At 39.2% G+C, this 25,206-nt stretch overlaps 2 protein-coding genes across 2 annotated transcripts; both read left to right on the top strand.

The window, feature by feature from the left end:
* Positions 1–2,154: 2,154 nt before the first annotated feature.
* Positions 2,155–16,045, top strand: LOC139939114 (carotenoid phi-ring synthase-like). The gene is made up of 9 exons (XM_071934853.1): positions 2,155–2,477; positions 5,111–5,212; positions 7,019–7,138; positions 7,929–8,087; positions 9,199–9,351; positions 10,406–10,528; positions 12,237–12,385; positions 12,585–12,670; positions 13,563–16,045. Exons 2-9 carry the CDS (start codon positions 5,179–5,181, stop codon positions 14,353–14,355), a joined length of 1,617 nt encoding a protein of 538 aa, XP_071790954.1. The 5' UTR covers positions 2,155–2,477; positions 5,111–5,178; the 3' UTR covers positions 14,356–16,045.
* Positions 16,046–16,849: 804 nt separating this feature from the next.
* On the top strand, positions 16,850–23,684 carry LOC139939016 (uncharacterized). The gene is made up of 7 exons (XM_071934725.1): positions 16,850–17,006; positions 18,097–18,201; positions 18,554–18,580; positions 19,234–19,345; positions 20,057–20,149; positions 20,573–20,656; positions 21,067–23,684. Exons 1-7 carry the CDS (start codon positions 17,002–17,004, stop codon positions 21,151–21,153), a joined length of 513 nt encoding a protein of 170 aa, XP_071790826.1. The 5' UTR covers positions 16,850–17,001; the 3' UTR covers positions 21,154–23,684.
* Positions 23,685–25,206: the final 1,522 nt, after the last annotated feature.

Genomic DNA, 25,206 nt, shown 5'->3' with positions numbered 1-25,206 from the left:
CGGAGTATACTGTTCGAAACGTCGAGAACACACCGACTCTTTTCCTGGGAGCCAACACTCTCTCAAAAGAGATTTATATACATGATGGTTGAACCCGCAAGTTTATTGTGAATGTGTAGTTTCTTTCTAAGATACACTGGACACTATTGGTAATTTTCAAAGACCAGTCTTCTCACTTCGTGTATATCTGACATATGCATAAAATAACAAACCTATGAATTTGAGCTCAATTGGTCGTCGGAGTTGCGAGATATTATTAACACCACTGTCGCACAAAGTTGTGTGCTTTCAGATGATTGATTTCGAGACTTCAAAATCTAATTCTGAGGTCTCAAATCAAATTCGTGGAAAATTACTTTTTTTCTCAAAAACTACGTCACTTCAGAGGCAGCCGTTTCTCACAATATTGTACACAATCAACAGCTCTCCATTACTCGTTACCAAGTAAGGTTTATGCTAATAATTATAACCAAGAGTTATTACCAATAGTGTCCACTGCAGCCTTTAAGACCGATTTAAAGACTGGTAGTTCCATATGATCTAAGGATATACATGATTCCTGCATTGCAGTCATCGGAATATTTTGAATCTGGGTAGCCTTGCTCAAGGCAGTCGCATGATTCGCTCCGAAAAGACGCCGGTGTAAACCTCCAGTATACCCTGTTCGTGGTGCGTGCGATCACACCGCATGACCCACCCGTATACACACTATCAGATCGTACGAATACTGTCCACACAAGTCATCGCACTCGTACCACTAACCGCATGCGGAGGCCGTCCGGGGGCACCGTGTCGTGCGATGTTACGCAGAGTGAATACGGGTGGGTTTTATACAACGGCGGTCTTTTTTCGGAGTGAATAATTCGACTGCCTTGAGCAAGGCTAGAATCTGGGAAGCCTTTCGATGATCATCTGTACCATACTGCAAACTTATTTTTAAATGAGTGTTGTTAAAAAACGTGTCAACACGTACTCTGCAAAAGATAAAGGCTGTCAAACTGTTTAGTTTACATTTTGTACATTTTGTCAAAACAGCACTTGATTTTACTCGAAATCAGTTATGTAAACATAAATGATTAACATACAGCCTTTATACACAAAATGGCATACCCTGCACTCGTTAGACATACAAAGTAAAAACATAATTGTCTGAAACCAGAGGAGAAATCAGAGTGTCCGCTTCACTAATATGTTGTTGGCCTCATATAAAAAAAAATCAGAGCCACCCCCCACCCCCCCCCAAAAAAAAAAAAAAAAAGATAGTAGCCTTACGGTGTGAAAATGTGGGCCCCTTTTGTGAACTGATTTCTTTTTCTTCTTTTTTTTTTTTTTAACTCAACTTGAGGTATATTTGATGGATGACATGGGCCCTGAAAAAAGGTTCTTATAATTTTGCCCAGAGCTTTGGGGAAATTTTTGTCAAGATTGAAGCTAGGTCGTTTTGATTGTTTCGGGTACGGGGGGAGATGTTTTGGTTTAACTGGAGAGAATAAGTCGACGGGCCCTGCAGTGGAATGGGATTCTCCCCATACCAAATTGAGCAGACGATAAAAGTTAAGTCAGTCGATCAAGTTCCCTTAAGTAAAAAGATTATTTAAAGGCAGTGAACACTATTGGTAATTACTCAAAATAATTATCAGCATAAAACCTCACTTGGTAACGAGTAATGGGGAGAGGTTGACAGTATAAAACATTGTGAGAAACGGCTCCCTCTGAAGTGGCGTAGTTTTCGAGAAAGAAGTAATTTTCCGCGAATTTGATTTCGAGACCTCAAGTTTAGAATGTGAGGTCTCGAAATCAAGCATCTGAAACACACAACTTCGTGTGACAAGGGTGTTTTTTATTTCATTCATATCTCGCAACTTCGAAGACCATTTGAGCTCAAATTTTCACAGCTTTGTTATTTTATGCATATGATACACCAAGTGAGAAGACTGGTCTTTGACAATTACCAATAGTGTCCACTGTCTTTAACAGTAAAAAGCTGTGTTCCTTTTAGTATTAGAAAAGCATTTCTAAATATTTAGAATGTTTGTTGGCACTGTACGCTACATGGAAGTCTATATTTTCGTGTAGCGTTCCACCTTGAAGTTCCACAGTAATAGAAGTACCGACGGCCCGGGAAGTCTAATATCTTCATTGTGTTGATGACCTCAACATAGTAAACATCGAGGACACCCGCACACAAAGCACAACCACACTGTCAACAGAACGTCGACCGCATGGTTCGTAGTGAACAGCGAGCAGGGGAGCAATAGGGCATTCACACACAACAGTTACTGTTTAATGACATTACCACAGAGAAAGGATGCTGTAAATTAATACAGAAAGAACCACACTGCATGGTAAATTGAACCTGTACTACGACCACGTGTTGTCCTAGGCACCGGTCGCGAAGCCTTGCGTCGTCAATCGGTTTGATAGCGGCCATCTTCCGTACTTCTTGAAGCAGCACGCCGGAAGAAGGCGAGTCGCAGGTAAGCACTTTTGTACGTTCAGTTTGGTATGACATTTCACACTCTAATGTGATTTACTGTAGACTATTTTGTACACTCACAGATCCTTCGACTTTTATTAGTTCAGTGTGTTTTTGAGACCGTATAAATACAATTCACATGTGTTTATTTTAACTGATTATATTGGGACAAAAAGCTAGGCCCCATTTCCAGACTAACATTATTATTCACGTCTACTGCACAGTTCCTTGCACCAGAAGGAGGTAGGATTACCTCCATGCGTAAACCTAATCGTCTGGCTATATTATTATAGGCATATTCAAATACTATAGGTTTCCGTCACACCAGAATGAACGAAAACTGTAGTGGTCCACCGCCACAAGTACTACACTGACAAGACGCCCACCAACATGATTTCTATCCTCACTGGAATTCCCATTTATGAGCAGCGCAGCTGACTCGCATAATCTGCACTTTTAGTCAATTCAGCTGCAGACTGGAAAACGATCACTCTGAAATAATTCCCCTGGGAAGAAAAAAATTACAATTGAACTTTGATATTCTCTCCGTCAATATCTGTTCCTGGTGTAGTGAAGAATTACAGAATTATTCACAAACCGAACAAAAATAAGAGGTATTCCGGGCTTGCCCGAATACCTACAAATTGGTTGCTGAGTAAATTTCATGCAAATTACATTCTCCAATTTATAGTAGGCCCATCTTGCTGCAAATAATTCCCCGTGATGAAAAACCCAAATTACAATTGAACTTTGACATTCTCTCCGTCAATATCTGTTCCTGGGTTGTGGAGCATTACAGAATTATCCACAACAAAATTTTAGTGAATTTCGCACACATTACATTCATCATATTGCAGTAGGCCCGTGTTGAGAGAAAAACAAAATGAAAAGGACATTGATCTATTTTTCAACATTCTATAAGTATATAGGCTAAACTTCGTACTTCGAATTTTTAAAACGTGTCTCATGGGTGTCTGGCCTCGACCATGATAAAGTGGTTAGTGGTCTGGACACAATTCTTACATATAGCCGCCTAGCCGGTGTAATGTACAAAAGCGTATAATTATGGTTGATTGATTACGCTTGACAGTGTGAAACCAAAGAGCATGGACATTAACCCACCAGGGTCTAAGTGTGGTATGATATCAGGTGATGAATACTTCAAGTTCCTTTATTTAGAACATGGAGCTATGCTTGAAAGGTGTAATTTAATTCATGTTTTTTGAAACATACGTCCTTCCATTCATAATTGTCCAAACTTGCCAGCATATTGTATAAGCTATGTATGCATAGAGAAATAACCCAATCTATGATGTGTATGCAGTACAGCAAGAAGCTCACGAACAGTCATTATTATCCATAAGTGCATCTTTAAAGGAACACGCTGCCTTGGATACGAGTTGGTCGTTGAAAAGCGTTTGAAAAGCGTTTGAAACCGTTTTCAAAAGTGTGACTCCCATAAATGGCCGACCGTGTCAGTCGACGAGGTAAGAGGAAAACCATGCAATTTCGAGGCATATTTGTGTGGATTATTGTATTCTACTTTTACAACATCTTTCTAACCAAATACATTTTATATCAACGGTTTCAAGCGCCTTTATATACCAACTCGTCCGACCCAAAGCAACGTGTTCCTTTAAAGGCAATGGACACTATTGGTAATTGTCAAAGACTAGCCTTCACAGTTGGTGTATCTCAACATATGCATAAAATAACAAACCTGTGAAAATTTGAGCTCAATCGGTCATCGAACTTGCCAGATAATAATGAAAGAAAAAATACACTTGCCGCACGAAGTTGTGTGCGTTTAGATAATTGATTTCGAGACCTCAAGTTCTAAACTTGAGGTCTCGAAATCAAATTCGTGGAAAATTACTTCTTTCTCGAAAACTATGGCACTTCAGAGGAAGGCGTTTCTCACAATATTTTATACCATCAACCTCTCCCCATTACTCGTCACCAAGAAAGGTTTTACGCTAATAATTATTTTGAGTAACTACCAATAGTGTCTACTGCCTTTAAGCCTTTAAGCTATATTGCGTCCTGCCACATTCTAGACCCATTAGTGTGGTCGGAAAGACCGTCATCAGTGATCACAATCACTGTAAGCAGCTAGTCTGAGCGTCTCTCCGTAAAGCCTGTAAGTGTTATAAACGAGAGATGCCGGGATGAGTATACTTTCTGTAGATGAAGTTCGAAACAGCATAGAGCCATATGATATTATAGTAAAACAAAAGTAAAACAAAAAACAGGAAACCATTGCATTTGGTACATTGTGGCAAGGTATTAACATTAAATTTGGCTCGTGGTAACACTACTCTAAATATCATTGTTTAGGGGTTGAAGGATTTATAATGTGAAGACTAGTCTTATCTCGAGTTAGGTCGAGTTACTCGTCCCCCTCCATGCTCGTCCTAACTTAGGACTAGCCTTAAGTTTTGTTTTAGGGCCAGTTCTAAAAGTTAGGACTATCTTTGTGAGATCGACCCCAGCAGCTTTGGGCCATGCTCCACGGTCTGGTGAAGACTTGAATGCCAACGTACGAGCTTGGTTTACGCTCGAGACGTAAACAGCATGGCTGCCCCAATTTGACCTTGACCTCAGTTACCATGGCAACATTTTTGACATTGGCAGGTGCGGCAAGATCTCAGCATCGAGACTGGCTTGATGAGGCTACGGTGTCCCAGAACTGAAATTATAAGATGAAGTACATGATTATCATCGTCGTTGTCCTTGGTAAGTTTTGAAGGTTTTTGCTTGTTCTTGTAAATGAAAATTGTTTGGGGGGGGGGGGGTTAACAAAGAACAATTGGTTATAGAGAACGGGACATGAACCTACGACCTCTCAAACTGACCCAACAAAATACAAATGAAGGTATACTTTGATGTCTTTAAACAAAAACAAAACAGGGGAAGCTCTTCAAAAACATGTATGCCTATCTTATACTCGAACATCGTTGAAAAAATAGTTAACGGCCTGACGTTTCGACTAAAGTAGAGTCTTTCTCAATGGCTTTCTTAAACGTCTGAGCTCTTAAAACAACAGACAAGCTATGTAATTCAATCCGTCACACACGCCACAAGAAACTATCAAATCATTCAAAACCTTGACACATGCGTCGAATTAGATTTGGAATCAATAATTCATGCTCATATTTTTAGTGGACTGTAATTGACACATATCAGTATTGATGAAGGCCAGAGTTGCAATGGAAACAGCTGATCATCTTTGCTGAACAGAGTCGTGTTTGACACTACCGTTAATGTTTAACTTCGAAGCTGAAAGGTGACATTTGAAATGACCTTCAAAATGTGGTGAATGATTGAAATTTTATGAAACAGATGGATTCTAGGACTAAATTATTTGCATTAGGCAGGATGGGTTCTCCTATTATCGCGGTACTTTCTCGAACAGATGTTCACCGTCATCAATTTGTGAATTTCCAAATGCTGAAGAATTACACTTCGTTGACATAAAACAGGAATAAAGTTGTAGGTTTACCGACGAACAGGGCCCAATTTCATGGCTCTGCTTACCGCCGAATTCTGTGCTTACGTGCAAGCGCCGAATTTCTGCGCTAGCCTTGATACCTATAGTAACGGGGAGTACGCACGCACAGAAGCCAAAATTCGCCGCTTGCCCGTGAAATACGCTTGCCCGTGAAATACGCTTGCCCTTAAGCACAGAATTCCCTGCTCCCGTAAGCGCCGATTCTGTGCTTATACGGTAAGCAGAGCCATTAATTTGGGCCCTGGTTGTGCGTCGCAAATGAGAAATTGCGCAGTGCAAATGTCAACTTATAGTGAGATATTGAGATACCACGGCAATACTTTTTATACAGCTCGAATTAAATTTTCATAAAGGAACATTACAGAATTGTTTTTTGCTAACAAAGCAGTTGCTGGCAGTGTAAGCACTTTACGTAATCCACCATTTACTTAAACTGACAAACCTGTACAAGTTTGAGAGCGATCGGCCATCTGGGTCACGAGAGAATGGTGAAAAACTGATTGCAAATTTTGCATTGCATCGATGCCAAAATAAAAATGAATAAAACGCTCACTGAGCGATTAACTCCAAACGCAAAGTTAGATTATTTATTTCTCATCAAATATGACATTTCAGACAGAAATATTTCAAGAGCTGTTTTCATCATCATTATACCGTGTAAGTTTTATGTAAATCTGTGATCTTCACGACTTTGTTTTCTTACCAGTTCTGTAACGTTCCTTTAAGCATTGTTTGTTTGCTATTCATTGTCATGTATAGTTTACAATGTAGGCTTACACTATGAACAAGTTGTGTATTTGTGTGCTTTCAATTTAAGTAAACCGCGAATTGTATAGGATTATTTACCATTCGCCTTCGAGAAAGACTCTGCGGGTTCGAAATGTCAGGACAGAAACTATTGGTGCATTTATACCATAGGTCATTTTCGTTGATATAAGCAGTTTGAACAGCTCATTCTATTTTCTTGATTATAGTTCTCCGTAAACTCAATAAAAGTTGTTGTTCTGTGTATATATTTGTGTCTTCTTCAGTGGGGATTATGATGACCTTGTTGGTTGGGATCCCTAAATCTCCAAGGATAATCCCACCGGCTAATCCGGAAGACCGAGAGCGGCTTGCAGAAGGTGTAGTCAAGAAAGTTCTCATTGTTGGTGAGTCTTTTATCAAATAAAAAAATATGAAAAACACCTGTTCATAAATATTTCTAAATTGACAGAGGATGGAGACGTTTCTCTGATCGCTTTGAAGGCAAAATCTATTAATGGAAAGGTTTGGGGCCGTCAACTTGAGGCAAGCAATGTGGAACTTTGCATGATGCAAATAAAGTTTCTAGTATTGGTTTACGGAAAAGCATTAGACAGTCTTGAAAAATGTCTTTTATGATGAGTTGTGGTGGTTTTGATTAGAACTGGCTGTGATTTTTGGGGTTGAACATAAAACAAATTTACTAGAGTGGGGCTGGAACCAACTACCTCCAGATTAACGGGCCGGCTTTCTACCAAACCAACTGAGCTATCTATAGCCATAATGTTGGTGGTCTCCCTACTTTGTCAATATCTTTGTTCGGTGGTTTATATTGATATCTAGAACTGGCTGTGTGAACAACATTTTGACGTTTCGATCAGCATGATTGATCAAGTTCAAGAAGGAAATTGAATCAATACAAACCATGCAAGTGTAGCACTATGTATGTATCATGACTGACATATAATAAGCTCGAGAAGTTAAACCTAGTCAGACGCATCCATAGCAAACAATGACAATGACATTGACAATTAAGTAAAATGAACATTTCACTACCGCTTTAACAGATCACACTGTATATAGAACTCGAGTACAACATCTACTTTCATGAAAGACAACTTTAATTAACCCTTGCGATGGTTCTTAACTTGTACTGGTATTAATTGTCATCATTGTTTGTCTTTAACCATTCCTTAGGGGGTGGATTGGCCGGCATGTCTGCAGCTTTGGAGTTAGCTGAGCGCGGGTACCAGGTGACCATACGTGAAGCAGACACGGCTCTAGGTGGTGTCTACATGCAGACAAAACCAGTGCGCAAACTCGGACGGACTTTCATGGTCGATGGTGGAATGCAAGGTGATTTAAAATGAAGCTTAGATATTTGAATGAAGTGGTTTGTTGCATGTTTTTACTACAGAAAGAAAAAACAGGATGGTAATGAATTGACTTGAACAACCTTCACCAGTCCGTCCGTGTTGTGGCGTGTTTAAAGGCAGTGGACACTATTGGTAATTGTCAAAGACAAGTCTCCTCACTTGGTGTATCTCAACATATGCATAAAATAACAAACCTGTGAAAATTTTAGCTCAATTGGTCGTCAAAGTTAAGAGATAGTAATGAAAGAAAAAACACCCTTGTCACACGAAATTGTGTGCGTTTAGATGGTTGATTTCGAGACCTCAAAATTCTAAATCTGAGGTCTCGAAATCAAATTCGTGGAAAATTACTTCTTTCTCGAAAACTACTTCACTTCAGAGGGAGCCGTTTCTCACAATGTTTTATGCCGTCAACCTCTCCCCATTACTTGTCACCAAGTAAGGTTTTATGCTAACAATTATTTTGAGTAATTACCACTAGTGCACTGCCTACAACACGAACTGGTTTTACGCTGGTTTTCTGAGGCACTGGTACTTCAGTGTTGATTTCACTTAATGGGCCTTTGCTGGGAACCATGCAGGGCGCTGTCAAAAGCGGAAAAACACCAGTTTCAAAAGGGTGTGGCTATAGTTTTCCGGTAACACTTGGGACCAAATAACTAAATACACAAGGATCAATAGACGAGATTAAGTTGTCAAATTTGTTTGAGTGATTTTGTTTAAGTTGATCTTATGATCAACTGACAATTTACTTCTGTCTCCAATAGACGGTATAAGAAGTATATTATGACTGTCACATGGGGAGATAAATACCCTCGTGGGGTAAGGTCGAGAAATCGTTGCCAAGAAGTTATCAATGAAGAGTATCAATGAAAACCTATGATTAGGTAAAGGTTGGTGGTGACTAGACAGGTATCTTTTTGTCACGAGAGGTGGCTCTGAGAAGAGCCAGTTTCTGCTTTAAGTTCCGATCAGTGTGCTCTGACCGTCTTGCTGTAAATCTGCTTTGCATCACCTTTTTACCTCGTGGTCTTGTCAAAGTTATTAACGTTTTCTCATTTTCCACAACTCCTAAATATAAAACCCAACAGCCTGGTTCCATAATTTCCACAACGCACGAGACATCATTAGACGTCTGGGTGTTGAAGATAACTTCCATCGATGGGAGGTTCATGACCTGGTGTATAAGAACTACCAGCCGGAGAGAATGTATAGCCATGGGATATTCCCGCTCAATCTTGCAGGTATGGTCCATTGTCCATTTTCACTACTTTTTTCTTTGCGGTTTTTATTTGACAATGGAAGATCCCTGTGCAGTATTGAAGGCCCTGAGGGAAAAACATCACCACACAAAAAATATTTTTGTGTGAATATACTTAGGAAGTGAGGGTACTTTAAGTCAACAGATACAGTTGACAATTTTCTTGCAGAATAAAAACGTGGTTTCTTATTTTATTTCAAAAAGACAGGACAGAAGCATTATCGTTTTCATGGAGAGTATACTTTGGACAAATATAAGTTTTGTTATCAACACTTCAAACTTTGCATAAATAAATGAAATACCTTTGCAATGAGATGGAAAAATGCGTAAAAATTAAACCAAATAATTTGCTATCAACTTCACAAAGCACATAAATGTTAACATGAGTTGTATCACAACGGTGTTTTTTTATTTTGACATTACGCTTGCCCCATAGCAATTAAGATTGATTAGTATTTCAATGGTTTCCATCAGTGCCAATGAGATTACAATAACTTGTTCTCATAGTCTAATGATATTTGTCTCTTCTAAATAGCCTGTTTATTGTATATTTCGTGTACCTTTTGTATTATTATTGTACATTTCTAGCTTTAATTTTCCCGTTTGCTTACTTAATCGTTTAGATTTTCTTTGTGAAGCGCTTAGAAACTTATTTTTAATATAAAGCGCTATATAAATGTAATCATTATTTTTATTATTATCTGGTTACATTGTTCAGATAATTTATCAGGGTCCAATTTCATAGAGCTGCTAAGCACAAAAATGTTTGCTTAGCATGAAATGTTTGCAATGATAAAAACAGGATTTCCCAATCAAATGTCTACGTGATTTTCAAGATAAGCATATACAACAGCTGAATACCAACTAGAAAATGCAACAAAATGGAAATTTGGTTGGTAATCCTGTTTTTATCAAGGAAGAAACTTCATGCTAAGCAAATTTTCGTGCTTAGCAGCTCTATGAAATTGGGCCCTGCAGAGCGCACTCGTTGCTTTTTGTAATAAACTTTGGTATCTATCTTGTCTCTGTATTTTAAGGTATGATCTACCGCAGTCCCAACCTCAACATCTTGGAGATCCTTTTCTGGCTGCGGTGTGCTTGGGACTTCATCAACTATAATCACGACACCAACTTCAAGAGGTGGGACGCAATCACATTCGGTAAGGAATTTTAAATGTTTACTTGAAAGGATATATACCCGCACAAACCTGGTACCTGGCCTGGTTAAAGCCATTATACACCTTTGGAACAGAACAAAAAATAAAAGTTCACAGATCTACAAATTACTTACAGGGTTTACAGAAGGTAATGGTAAAAGACTTGTCTTGAAATATTATTCCATGAAATGCTTTACTTTTTGAGAAAACATAAAAACGCTTATCAATTCTCGACATCGAGAATTAAGGATTTATAGTAAACACATGTCATGACACGGCGAAACGTGCGGAAACAAGGGTGGGTGATCCCATTATTTTCTCCCGACTCCTATGACCGATTGAGCCTAAATTTTCACAGGTGTGTTATTTTATATTAAGTTGTGATACACGAAGTGTGGGCCTTTGGCAATACTGTTTACCGAAATTGCCAATGGCTTTCAATTCACGGAGGCAACGAAGGCGATTGCCTCCATGACCCCTGGCCATTGCCTCGCGGTGCCCTTGACATGCTCTAGTAGAACTGTACAATTTTCTCATAGGGTGCCTTTTACCAAGGAGAAAATGCCTTGGTGCCCTTGCCCTTTCAAAAACGAAGCGTACAGGCCTGCTAAATCGAGGATGTCTGAGGGCCTTGTAAGACGAGGCAACTTTACTGGAAACTTGGAGGCAACCAACTGCTTCGCATGCTGCAGAATCACTTTGGTAGCACATGAGTGAATTTTCAAACAATGTCTTACGAGTAATTCACAGGAAAACTATGTAACATTGGATTGTAATTGTTGCTCTTGTTGTTTGCATGGAACTGGGGTCGATTTCACAAAGAGTTAGGACTAGTCCTAACTAAGGACTAGTCCTAGGAGATATACAAATTGCATGGATAGTCCTAGGTTATGACAAGTAACTGGTCCTAACTCGAGATAAGACTAGTCCTAACTCTTTGTGAAATCCACCCCTGGTTGCCTATATTGCGATAACGAAAACGATAACGATAATGACGCAAAGAGAACGCATTCTATTGGTTGAATTGCTCCACGCAGAATACGCCCACGCCCATTCAACCAATCGAGGGCGTGCATTTTTATAGTTCTCGTTTTCGTTCTCGATGATCGGGGCCTGTGTGACCGGGCCTTAAGGGCCTTGTCACACGAGGCAACCTGGAGGCAACCAAAATCACTTTGGCAGAACGAGGGTAATTTGTCAAACATTGTCTTATGATCTACAAGAAATAAAGGTGAATGAAATGTAAATGGCTTTTCTTCTTTGAGATTGCCTGGAAAGGACTGCCTGTAAATGTAAACAGAATAATAATATATCCGGTGGTATGATTATTAGAAAATTCTAGAACTTAGGACGATCCAGCCCATATTATCTCAATCTCGTTGGGGACGCTTCGAATTATTTTATAGAGTCAACTAAGGCAAGGTTTACATTTAGTTTTTTTGAACACTTCGGTTTGCTTGTTGTAATCATCCTGTACAATCAAGCTAACCCTGTAAAAATCTCACTAAGGTGTTGGCGTTTTGTAGACATCGCCGAAAATCCGCATAGTGTGTCTACGTAGGAAGAATAATCCCTATATACGTATTATGAATTAAACCATCTGAGAAGCCTTCTACAACAGTTAGATTCTCAGATTCAAATTTTGGGGCATAAAAACTGTTAGTAATTACAAAACAATAATTGAGTTCTCATTTTGATCTCCGCAATACAGACGAGTACATGGATATGTTTGACATCCATCGTGGCTTCTACGACATCGTGTTGGAACCAGGGATGAAGGCCAGCTACCAGGACAAGGCAATGCTCAGCGCTGCTGAAATGTTTCAATTCTCACACATGTTTTACGTCAGCAACCCAAAGGTAAACAACCACACCCTAACATGATAAATTTAACAAAATAGTCCCAAAGGTTTAGGAGAGAAAATTGGCACCTTGGGCTCAAGTTACATAAAACTAAATCTCAACTAACAAAATCAAAAGATACTATTTTACTAAATTTTCAAAACGGTCGTGTCTCGAACCTTTCTGAACGATTCTAACTGTCTTGTTCTTCCACCAGGCCGATTACCGTGACCTGGCCAAGATGAACCAAGCTACAGCCATCATGACTCCATGGGCAGATCGACTCAAATCTCTCGGTGTCAGGTGAGGCAAGATTGTTTTAAAGTTATTTTCTTTGGTTGTTATTGTTTATTTATAAATTAATGTATGCTTTTAAAATATATTTAGAATATATTTTTTTACAAATGCATATTCTGTTTCTTTTCCCAACTGTAATTTATTTGTTTGCTTTAAAAAAAATTCCAAAGATGTTTCTTTTTTTATTGCTAACATGAGCATAAAAGCTTTATGAATATGTTTGTGTACTATCCTTTCCTGTAATTGGCGGCTCGTCCGCTTTTGGTTTGGTCAATAAAGTATCAAATAAAAACTAACTCACGATCTCGGCATTCTCGAACAGCGTGAAACAAATAGCAGAAACAACTTAGACATCTTTCAGGAGATCAACGCAACATGACACAATCCTATATAAGCAAAACATATTGTCTTACAACTTTCTTGTCAAGCAATACACTAGCGGGGTACCAACATGAAACGAAGTAATCTATCTTACTCACTTTTGGCTGTTACGCCAATTTCGCTAAGCAAAAGTTTCAAGCGATCTTTTGAGCTTAATACTGTTGTGCTCAGGGATGGTTAAGAAAGTAATGAGTTGGTCAAGACGTGCTTCATCATCTTTCTGGTAATTAAACAAAAGGAACACTTAAATGCGACTAGCACTGTGTAGCTGTGCAGAGAAGATGTTGAAGACACGTTGGTTTTAGATGTTGGAGGGAAACCTTCAACCAGGGGAAACTCACGCAAGGGACTGAATGCAATAACGAGCTAGGCCTAGTACGGATTCAAACTGGGGTACACAACAGAAAGGTAGGGAATAATACTGCATCATTCTGAATTATCAGTAGCAAGTTTGCAGCCCCCCCCCCCAGATAGCTGCAGCGTTTAAGAAGAGTTCTCTCTGTTTTCTTCAACTCAGAATTGAACTCGAGACCTCTGTAGGCAGCCTCGTCTTCGATAAACACGGACAGATCGTCACCGACACTGAGCATCCTTCGGAGCGGTTTGATCACGTAGTGCTAGCCTCCGGCCTCGACGGCACCAAGACGATCCTCCAAAACTCACTCCAGAAACTGAAGCCAGAGGATAAGATCACCCGAAGTCGTCTGGAGAAAGTACTGAAGAACCACCTCACGAAGTTGCCCCTTGCGCCACCATTCAAGATCCTCACGGTGTGGTTCGACAAACAACTCGAAGGGAGTTACAAACCAGACGTTGTGCAGACTCCGAGCTTCCCGCCAATCACGTTCGTCGCCCAGTATCACGTGCTCAAGGAAGACTTCGCTCTCTGGGCCAATCAGAGCGGCGGGTCTGTCTTCATGTTCCACATGTTCGCCTGGGAGCAGGGAGAAATACCCGATGATAAAATCTGGAACTTTATAGCGCCCTCTGTCAGGGAAATCTTCCCTGAGATTTTCGAGAGGGGGTTTAAAGTACTCGCGTACAACGTTGGAGGGTCGGACAAATACCCCTCGTATGCGAAAGGTCTGGAAAAACACAGGCCGACCGTTAAGTTCCCAAAAGAATACGGCTTCCCGAATCTTGCAGTTGCGGGAAACTGGCTTCACGTAGACTACCCTACTGCCTTAATAGAACGGCCCATATCTACGGGACGTGAAGCAGCCAATCAGATTCTACTTTCAGATCACGTGAGGCAGGCTTCTCTGGTTGTGACGCACTCTCATGGCCCCGGACATTTTCAATATGTATAACTTTTGTTCAAAACAACAAATTTTCACCGTTTTTACGAAGATCGAGATTTTTATCTTAAAATTACAGTTTATTGGTTATGGTAGGTGAAGGAAGGGGCCTTTATTTCATAAGATGCAATTTTGCGTTTTCATGAGCTAAACGCCCTTAAATACAGTGTTATAATAATGAGTGCAACAATTTCAAAATGTTGGTAGAATCGTTTTTCAGGTTTCACGAAGATATATAGATTGCAGTTTTAAAGCCAGTGGACACTATTGGTAATTACTCAAAAATAATTATGAGCATAACAACTTACTTGGTAACAAGTAATGGGGAGCTGTTGATGGTATAAAACAATGTGAAAACGGCTCCCTCTGAAGTAGCGTAGTTTTCGAGAAAGAAGTAATTTTCCAAGAATTTGATGTCGAGACCTCATAATTAGATTTTATTCAAGCATATGAAACTACACACAACTTCGTGTGACAAGGGTGTAGTTTCTTTCATTATTATCTCGGAACTTCGACGACCAATTGAGCTCAGATTGCCCAGGTTTGTTATTTTATGTTGAGATACATTAAGTGAGACAACTGGTCTTTGACAATTACCAATAGTGTCCTGAGTTTTTAAGTCGAGCACAACGAAACAATCTCAATCATTCGTGAAAACTGTGACGATGATACATGGGATTGTTCATATTCTGATAAGTGGTACATCCAAAATTCCCCAAGACAAATGTCTGCGCAGTCACAAAATTTTAGTTGTGTACTTTGATAATTTTTAGTGTATTGGACAAGCCTTTGCCGATGATTAATTCTCCTGAAATATTACTTTTTGTACCATTTGCAGATCTATTCAGCAACACACTTTGATAGCTCCACATGCAACTTGTTTTTAGTGTAAGGTCAGGTCAATATCGCATGTGCGATTGTTCTGTAACAGGATACCTGACTTGTACTATGGTATCCTTACAACATCCTCTCCAACAGTACAGCAGAACCTGACTATTTTGCATCGTCTGCTATAGGGAGAACTAAAAATTAGCTTCGGTGGGGAGTATCCAATCATTTTCCCATTCAACACCCCCAATTTCTGATAACTATGTTACCAAGTTTTACTCAAAGTACTTTTTTGGAATAATTATGGTCTAGACTGTATAGCCATAGAAAACCAGTGCAGTGTAGTAGTGTGTTGAAGAAAGCCCACCGTTATGAATGACACAAGGTGCTATTATAGGCGTGTGATTAGACTACTGCCGTTTGCTAAGGAGATCAATGATCGGTCAAGGTGAATTCATTAAGATGAAGACTGATCACAGAAAAGTTTTCTCGACAGGAATTTTTCTGGCCAGTCTGATACAGAATGGATTAGCCGAGATTAGCCGATACAGAATGGTTTAGCCGAGATTAAGAGTGTTGGCTTATGCCTTTTAGAAATGTGAATTTTGATAATTTTATAGTAAGCTTAATGCATATCCGGTTAGTCGTTTCAATTTTACATTAGTGGTTTTTAAATTTTTGCACGGTCAGGATAATACACTCTATAAAAACTTCCGGGTCTAAAATTCACGCGGATGATGTCCCGTGGGCCTGACCAAATCAAAAAGGTGCTGAAATAATATTGTAGGTCCTAGTTTAAAAAGAAAACTATCCCCAAAACAGCAGTGACGACGTGTGACCAATAAATTATACGACATTGCACTCATTATTATAAGCCCATCTGTTTGTCTTTGATTTGTGTTCACGGTAGGCCTACTCATCTTTCGTAGGCCTTATTATTTGAAGAAAGTAGATGCTAAACGTACAAAAGATAGTGGAAATAGTTTAGTGTTGATGTGCGACGCCGCTATCTATAGATATTATGGCAGCAGACCCTCCTTTTCACTTGCACGGCGCTTTTTAGGACACTTTTTGCCAGCAGCAAGTTGTGCATTTTTTGGCGCGTCTAGCCTACAGACCTTGTGAAACGCAGAACGCAACAACACTGCACAATGCGCTTTCTTTTCTTTGTGTACATTTTGACTGGAAAAGTCGCGGGACAGAGTGCTGCGCGCTGTGAAAGGGTTCAAAACGCGACTGCTCTTTTCCGCGTATACATCCGACGCACACACATGTAACGGTTGGTTTTGTGTTTGATGATGGCGCAGTCTCATCTCATTTTAAACGGTCGCGGTGTCACATTCACGGATTATTGTGTCACATTCACAGCGTTTTTATCTAAAAGTGCACATAGAAGAGAAGGCCGTTGACGGCTGTACGTAGGCCTAAGGCCAAACTATGTAGAGCTTTTACATGCAGTTGTTTTGTGCCCAAACGTGATGCACCCAGACGTCTTCAAAACTCAGGGTAAGTTTGCACTCTTGTAAAGAGCTCAATTCTTAACCGATGATGTTCAAATTTTTAACTTTCAAGTCGACATTTTGTGCGCAAACTTCACGCACATGCGGGCAGACTATTCATAAGAGCGTGCGCGCGCTTCTGTGTTTAATTTATTCATACGTCATGGATCACATGGTAGAGTACAATGAGCGCGCGAACTTTCTGGTCCCTGGAAACAAGTTTGGTGTGTTTGGACATTACGTCATACTATCACATCCATCGCTAGCTTTCAGTGTTAATACACGTTTCTTACAGTTCTCAGCGTGAATTTTGTTGCGGAAAGACTCGGATATGGGGTAAATTATACTTGAAATCGATACACAATTATTCTTTACTTTGATTATGTACTTTTCGCATGATTATCGGGCAGGAATAGATTATTAAAGATGATTTTCTTAGGCCAGGGTATACGATGAGTGAGAAGAAAGAATTGTAAGGAGGGCTTGCCTAGGGGTTGGCAGTGGCTACTGTAGGCGGATAATTTGAAGATAAAATAATGGGTGGATTTTTTTCCCTTGAAAAATAGTTCAATAACTGATTGATAAAAATAATGCGTACGTGGACGGGAAATTAGTGGTGCATGTTTGTGAGTGGGTGATAGATCAATGAGTTTGGACCTTTTGGAATATTTTGTGACTGACATCTTTGGATGGTTTGGGTGATTATAACATTGGCTTCTAGATGATGCCTCCAAACTTAATTAGGTTTTCTGCGTTGAAAAAAAGAGCTGTTCTTATTGATTAATAAAAAATATTCTTTTGGCTATCTAATGCACGGTTTGGAAATTAATTTAACGAAGTATTGAATTGAAAATGGGTGAAAGAGAGCAAAGAGTTAACAGATGGGTTTGATGAAAGTAGGATTCGGCAGATGGGTAAGGGGGTCGAGGGTTGTTAAGGGGTGTGAGTTGAGGTTCCAGGGGGGAGAGGTATGGGTAGATGTATATATATGAATTTGGTCGAAGGGATGGGTTGATGGGCAAGGGAGTGGGGATATGTGAGATGCTTGGATGATTGTTTGGTGGTTGTCACTGGAATTGTGGTTGGGTCACGATAGGAGAAGTTTTGTTTAAGGAAATTTGAGGGGGTTTTGGGATGTAGGTGAGGGGTCAAAGTATGGTTTGGAATTTGGAATTGGTGAATAGAAGTAAATATGGCGGGTGGGAATGAATAGATGAAGGGAGTCGGTAGTGATGGGTTGTATTAGTGTTGGAATAAAAAATATGTATTTTTTTTTAAGCATTTAGATAGCTATGATTTTGGATAAAATATAGTTCATATTTGTAAATGCTTGTGTTGTCACTATGTTGTGTGGACGAACGAGATTTCCATGTTTAACATTGCCAACCATCCACATACCAACTGACTTTTATCTTTCATTTAACAGTAAACTCAGTTGTTTCTTGCTTGCTGTCACGGCAGCAGTCACCGTGGGGGCGTGGTATCTACATCGACGTGAGGAGGAAAACAAGACACAGGATGAGGAGATCATGTAAGTTAAAGTCAAATCAATAAAAAAGTGTCCAGGAAAATTAGAAATATTTTGCGTTTGTTTTCTGTTGTCTTTCATAGAAAATTATTTACATCAATACGTTATCAAACTTAACACTCTACATTCTTGCAGTTTTATTAAGGCACTGACCGATGCAGGTCCTTGTGAAAACAATTAGGCTACTCCAAATTAAGAAAACTTATGACTGTTTAGTTACTTTTATGTGACTCCATTGTTTTCCAGAATCTTTATTTTAATTAACAGACCGTTGGAAAAGTTGTGAATTATTATTCTGATTCTTACTTTGTTTCTTAACTTTGATTTATTTCCACTTTTAATATTTCCCTTTTAGTGAAAGGGAAAGTGACGTCGATAGTGGGTGAGTCTTATTTCCAACAATTCTTATTAACTGTTAGCATTATGCAAAGATCAAAACAATTTGCTTATTTGAGAATACCGGTAACAATCATTTGGAACAATGTAGATTGTAAGACTTTATAACCTTTTTACTTTTCCACCATTAGTTCGAGCAGGGGAAGTTTGTTCCTGTGTGAGAGATGTCTAGAGGACAATCTCAAATGAAAACATTCCAATCATATTGAAGTTTTCTCGTGATTTTCTCAAGGATAATAAGCTACAGCTGGAAGAGTGTCTTCTTTTGTTTATTGAAAGCGCTCCTTGCATGCAGAGTGCAGTTTGTTGCTTTGAGGGCCCACTTTCATAAAGTTGCGTAAGCAGAAAATACTAATTAAAAAATTTCCACTAAGCAGAAATGAGCAGGATACCAGTCACAGATTGTACATGTGACATTCTATATTTGACTGATAACCTTATTCTGGTATAAAGCATAATTTTGTTGTGCTTAGCTGTTTCTGTGCTTAATAAGCATGCATCTTCAGGAGATTTGGCCCCGGTTGCCTGAAGAAATTGCCCTGTGTGACATTGCTTTATGGTCTGTACGGTATTGCATGTTTCTTCGTTTCTTGAAATCATTATGAATGATTGGTTTATTGTCTCAATACTTTCACCAAGTTTGCCTGGCCATGTGGCAGACATGCTCCACGGTGGTGCGTTCTCCAAGGTGATCAAACCGAAGACGAACAACAAGAAGAACGCAATTAAGATGGCTCGGAAGGAGTTGAAGGTTCGTCCAAGTTACCCTCAAGTCTTTGCTTTCATGATTCATTTCTCCCCTTGCAATAACAAATTCGCTTTGTGAATTTCTCTTCCTTCTCCTAGCGAGAGATGAAACAAAGATGCAAAGAGAAAACTTACAATAAGGCTCTTTTCGAAACTACGCCTTCGGCATTAGATTCGGCTTCAGGCTCGGTCCTCTCGTCTGAAGCGGACAAAGCAACATACGCCAAGCACGCGCAATATTGTCAAGACAGTCTGGAGTCGAAGCCGTGGTTTCGAAAAGGTCATAAGCAACATAAATCTTCAGTTTAGCAAAAAGTCCAGTCAATATACACCCGACGGCCAAACTACTTAATGTTCAATGCACAACTAAATATATCAGGTCAAAATATGACTTATCAAAGTTTTTTTTGTAACATACCCCAAGTTAAACCTTCAAGTCCTTCAAGTAAACTAGTCAATTATCAGAAACTTTTTGTGAAGGGTGACAACGAGGAAGTTTGTAAAGGGTTACGACTCTGTGATTAATACAGTCAAAACCAAACATCTAAAATGAATGATGTTTTTTTTTAGTCCATTGTACAAACTTTAGAACTAAGTCTAAACCTGTTTTCACGTCTATTGACACTTTAAGAAGCCTGGCCCCTTCTTCATCTTGATTCCTTTAGCGTAGATACCCACAGGGAACATGACCACTGCTTTATGTCCCTCTTTGCAGGACAATCCCATGGAGGCTATGGGCGATGCCCAGGAACTTCTCCAGTCAATCCGGGCACCTCATCCCATAGTCTACTTCAACACGGTCGATGATGTAAGCAAAAACATGACAGATTTCGTACAAAATATAAAATCCAAACTAAAATCTCACACAACTCACTGAGGCAGTGACACATGGGTTTGAACTTTATTGATTTCAAAGTCATTATTGAAATCAAACTGGTATTCAATGGTTCACTCTAATTTTTAATATTTATGTCTCCTCGTATGATTTTTTTTTTTTAATATTTCACAAAAGCCTTGTTACTTACAAAACAATGGCAGTGTACATGTTGACTGAGAAGCTATTCTCATGAGAAAATTGCATATTTGCTGCCAAAAATATTCCACATATAGTGTTATGGGCCTACAACTCTGTGACGAAAAGATATGAAAGAACAGCGGTCGTGGATTATGTTAAATTCTCCAAATAATGCAATTAACAAAATGTTTCTGAAATGATGTATTTTGTTTTCAGGGTGCCGAGGAGCCTCCTGAACCTGAACTCCTGGGAATGGTCCCAGGAGGAGGACCGGGCTTCGTTGTCCTTAACTCGGATCAGGTAAATATAAAATACAACAGTGAAAAAGATCAGTTCGAGTTGGAGTCGCAATACTACTAGCAGTTTACTGAATAACTAGAGTGGCTTTTAGCCTTATTTGGGCGAATTTGCATTCAAAAAAATGAACAAAAATCTCAAGCTTTTATATTCCAATCAAAACATTATTCCTTCCCTCTTTTCACATCTTCTCTGAATTCCGCCTTTTAATGTCCTTGATCGGAGACCTCTTCGAAAACGTAGTCAAAATTTATTATATCTTTTCCCAATCATGTAAGTTCCGCTTCCCATAACCATTTCAATCTTTACCCTCGTGTCTCTCTTCACTCAATACTCAACTTGACTACACCACCATGCTGTGCTTTCCCATTTTGAATTTCCCGCCATCGTTTCCGTTTTCTTTACCATTCTAGTTCCTTGACAATGTACCACAGGAACTGCAAGAGCAGATTCTCTCTGAGCAGATGGCGCTTTTTCATCAGGGCGTCCCTCTCAACTAGACAATATTTTATCACCACTTACAAGAATTAGTTTTTCTCTAAAATGGTCCTTGATAAACATACTGCTGCCTTTAGGAATGACAGTCATTTATGCTGATGATGCTTTTTCTTTCCTGTAAGTGCAAATTGGTGCTGGCTCTAAGGCTGGTTCTTTGTTTTAGACCAATTGTTATTTCATGCAGTGTAATGATCAAATACATCAATTTTTTTCCGACATTTTTTTTCGACATTTCTTTTCAAGATAGTAGACTTAACTATTATAGGAAATCGGTGCACAAAAAGTGCAACTTGGCAAACTGATTCAATTTAATTTAATCTAGGAAATTTCAAGACCAATTTTTTTTCGGCCGGTCGTTTTGTTTGAAATTTATTCAGGTGGGTTTATATGAATTAGATATTTCTTGTACTTGACGTTTAAAAACCATAAATCGGTTGGCTTATCAAATCGTTTTTGTTGAGATCTGGGTTAAGAAGGATTAGGCAGAAAACTTGATTGTCTTCATTTGTTAAAGCTCGATTGTAAGAAAAATGTCAAATTCTTGGGGTTTTATTCTCAAAGTTCCTCCGGATTTATTTCTCTAGGGGTGCGGTGTTTTATTTTTGTCTCGCTTTGGTTCCTGGAATTCATAGCGAGGCAAACCATTAGCCGTACCTCGAGCACAGACTTCGTCTTCGAGAATTCTTCCTGATAACTTGCATTTTTTTCCTGACTTTCTTGAGCTGAGCATCTGGATGCCATTGCATAGCAACCACAACAATAATCTGTCTGTTCTTCTTGTATACATATCCGCATTCAACTTCAGAGCTTGAGTGTCACTTTTCAATTCAAACAGGGAATTTAAGCCAATCGATTTATGTTTTGAGGCTGATATTTGAAATGAAATTATTGCGCATAATTTTCATTTCATCACTTGAACTTGACAAGAGTAGGCATACTTTTTTCAAGATCTCTCAACTGCAAAACTTTTTTTTCGTTCTCAGAGTAAAAGCATACAAATATTTTCAGGGTTTTTTAAAACTTTTTTCAAAGTTTTTTTTTTCAAAGTTTTTTTTTTCAAAGTTTTTTCTTTCAAACCATTTTTTTTTTCAAAACATTAGTTTTCAAAGAATTTTTTTCACAATTTTTTTTTCAAAACATTTTTTTTCAAATCAATTTGTTCTTTTTAAAAAACTTTTTTTTCAAAACAATTAAATGTTCATTTCGAATCGAAGAACCTCTTCTATTACACTGCTTCCCCGACCATCGGCAATGACTTGGACTTGAGCCGGTCAGCCCTGGAGCCAACCCATGTTGAATCTCACAGTAACTTCATTTTGAAATTCAAGAGTAGATTCCAGTATCTACTCTTCCCACAGATCCCACAACGGACTCTTCCATTTTCTCTCCAAGAAATTCAAAATACCAAGAGACGTTTTTGAGTTCTGTCTTTCGGATGTGGAACTTTTTGTCTTCTAAGTAGATTCAGCATAAATCACTGTCATGCAAGTCCCATTCATCTGTACACACATTGTACTCAGTATTTACCACACATAGGGGTGTGATGGAGACTTCAATGTCTCATTCATTATTCATTTTTTAGTTATTTTATATTATAACCGGTATTTTTTACTCTGTCGTGCCATAACTCAAAACAGACAGAAATAATCTACCGGTGGCTTTCTTTCAACCAGTAAAGATTGCCATTCATAGCAATTATACATTTTGGAGTGAAGGAATTTGAAGTCACCAAACGCACACAATTCTATTGTTTTAGTCCGAACACCAGCTTGAGTTTACTCAAAGCCATGGTGAGTAAACCAGTACTGTAGCTAAATGGGATAGGAAGGGAGGAGGGTGTCACCCAAAGTTACCATCGGGTCATTTCTCAAGAAGCTTGTAAGAAAAATCAGTTGAGAGATTCGAAAAAGGGGTTTCGTAAAGGTCAATGAACTCGTGAGATCAGCACGTGAACTTTGACATCAGTTGACCTTATATGACTTCCCCCTCCCCTACTCATATGCGGTTATATTACTGGTCTGGGTATATGAACAAGATCTAAGAATAGGTAAAACTTAATAGAATTTGATAATTGCTTTGGTTTTCTTTAAGAGATTGATTTGAACCATCTTGTTTCTTGGCATCTTAAAGGTGTTTTGTATAATCGTAACCGTCATGATTTTGGTTCACAAATCAAAATCATGGAACCAGTTTTGCATAATTAGACTCATCTGTCAATCACACGCTTCAAACTGCAAGTGATTGTTCTGGCGTATGTAAGACCAGTTGGGAATCATATAATCTAGACAAATATTTCAGACATAACGGGATATGTACTATTCGGTGATGAGAAATTCCACCAGTTTTTTATTTTCTACAGAAGGACCTTTCACGGGGTAAAAATCCCCATTGGATATTTTGACTCATCTTGGATGGGATTCTACACCGTTGTAGCCCCATACCAAGAACCAGTGTTCTCTCACTGTCCATTCACATGAACCCTGGTTGTTATCTAAGTTCGGAAATACGTATTACTGCAGCAATTAAAGTATGTTTAACAATAGGAATAGATATTATATAAAAACCAACATTGTGTCTCATTTGTGAATTATTCTTGTGTGTGGTTCGTTTACACCGTATACTTGTGCATTCTCAGCAACTGGACCAAAGCGCAGGATATCTTTGTTTCTATAGAATAACAGCTACGACGCCAGCTCAGAGACGTAGATAAACGTATACAACTTCTCATCACCGAGTCCTGACAGAAGTTCGAAATTATTACTAAGCTCACACAATCTGTTTTATCATATCCCTATGACTACCTTTAGGAAATGTGATTTTGAAATACCCGTATTATATACGAGTCACAAAATCTCTTGATTCGACCGAATTCATTTCCAAAGACGTACGAGAGAGATTATTTGGTGACGGCGTCACAATCTTTTAGCTTTAGGTAGGGATGATGAGTATTGGTTCTCAGAGCCGGTGTTCCATGCAGTAGATTTGACTCAAGTTCTAATCCCGCGAGAGTCCTTTTATAATGCTATGTTCATTCCCATCGCCTAACGTAAAAAAACTTTGCGCGGCCGGTGTCGCATGCAATTATGTCCTCTATGCAATACTATCCGGAGGACATTATTGCATATACAATAATGTCCGCCGGACGGTTTTGCATATGCAATCGTGTCCGCCCGGACGCTGCTGCATAATGCAATTGTGTCTGCCCGGACACATTTGCATATGCAGTTGTGTCCGCCCCCGTGCAAAACCGTCCTTGCAGTAAATTAAACGCCCTAGGTCGACGGAACACGTTCGCTTTTGTTTACAAGCATGTCGTGAATGACATGGGAAATGTTCGGCCGTTGGTGAGGAATCAATGTATATTTGGTTTGCGGTAACACCATGTGTGTATCATAAAATACGCGAATATTCATGCTGCATATTATGTAGGTTCAGTACATGCACGCTCGCTTACGCCGCGCACACACATGTACAGGCATGTACATGTCCGCCGTACGGTTTTGCATAACCCGGACACGATTGCATATGCAAAAGTGTCCGGAGCGGACAATATTGCATGGCGGACACAATTGCATCTGACACCGGCATCCCCTAATCCGTGCCACAATATAGTTTGTGTTGCTAGTTGGCACGATATGCAGGACCGGGAACGGGACTTGAATCAAGTCTAGTGCAGTAGGAGATTCTGTCCCCCGGTTGCGGCAAATTGTGTATAACTTCTGATGGTGCTCTCTTTTGAGTCAGCCCATAATAATTTACCGTGAGATGGACATACGTTATACCGATGACAAAATCCTCTATGACTTCAGCAGGTCGAGTTTTACTATTTCGAACAGCTGTTAGTATTCTCCTGAAGTTGAGAAGCAGGATTTTCGAAACGTCGAGACTATTATCATTGACTATACTTTTCAGATATCAGAATCAACATTTTATTTTTTGAACCAATAAGCTCATGTTAATAAATGAACGTAAGAAGGGGCCAATTCGAACGCAGCTGTGACGTTAGAATGAGGTTTTAAGTGTTTTTCCCCCGCACCAAATTACAAAAATTTGGG

This window comes from Asterias amurensis, chromosome 6, assembly GCF_032118995.1.
Source record: "Asterias amurensis chromosome 6, ASM3211899v1".
Classification (NCBI taxonomy): domain Eukaryota; kingdom Metazoa; phylum Echinodermata; class Asteroidea; order Forcipulatida; family Asteriidae; genus Asterias; species Asterias amurensis.
The sequence above is the reverse complement of the archived record's forward strand: the minus strand, read 5'-3'. Positions and strand labels throughout refer to the sequence as shown.

What these genes read in the sequence shown, in the direction of transcription:
- LOC139939114 (XM_071934853.1), top strand. Translation starts at nt 5,179, where the DNA reads ATGAAGTACATGATTATCATCGTCGTTGTCCTTG. An exon ending in TATCATCGTCGTTGTCCTTG is followed by an intron (nt 5,213 to 7,018) that starts GTAAGTTTTGAA and finishes TGTCTTCTTCAG; the next exon opens with TGGGGATTATGATGACCTTG. An exon ending in GGTCGATGGTGGAATGCAAG is followed by an intron (nt 8,088 to 9,198) that starts GTGATTTAAAAT and finishes AAAACCCAACAG; the next exon opens with CCTGGTTCCATAATTTCCAC.
- LOC139939016 (XM_071934725.1), top strand. An exon ending in TGGCTCGGAAGGAGTTGAAG is followed by an intron (nt 19,346 to 20,056) that starts GTTCGTCCAAGT and finishes CCCTCTTTGCAG; the next exon opens with GACAATCCCATGGAGGCTAT. An exon ending in ACTTCAACACGGTCGATGAT is followed by an intron (nt 20,150 to 20,572) that starts GTAAGCAAAAAC and finishes TTTTGTTTTCAG; the next exon opens with GGTGCCGAGGAGCCTCCTGA.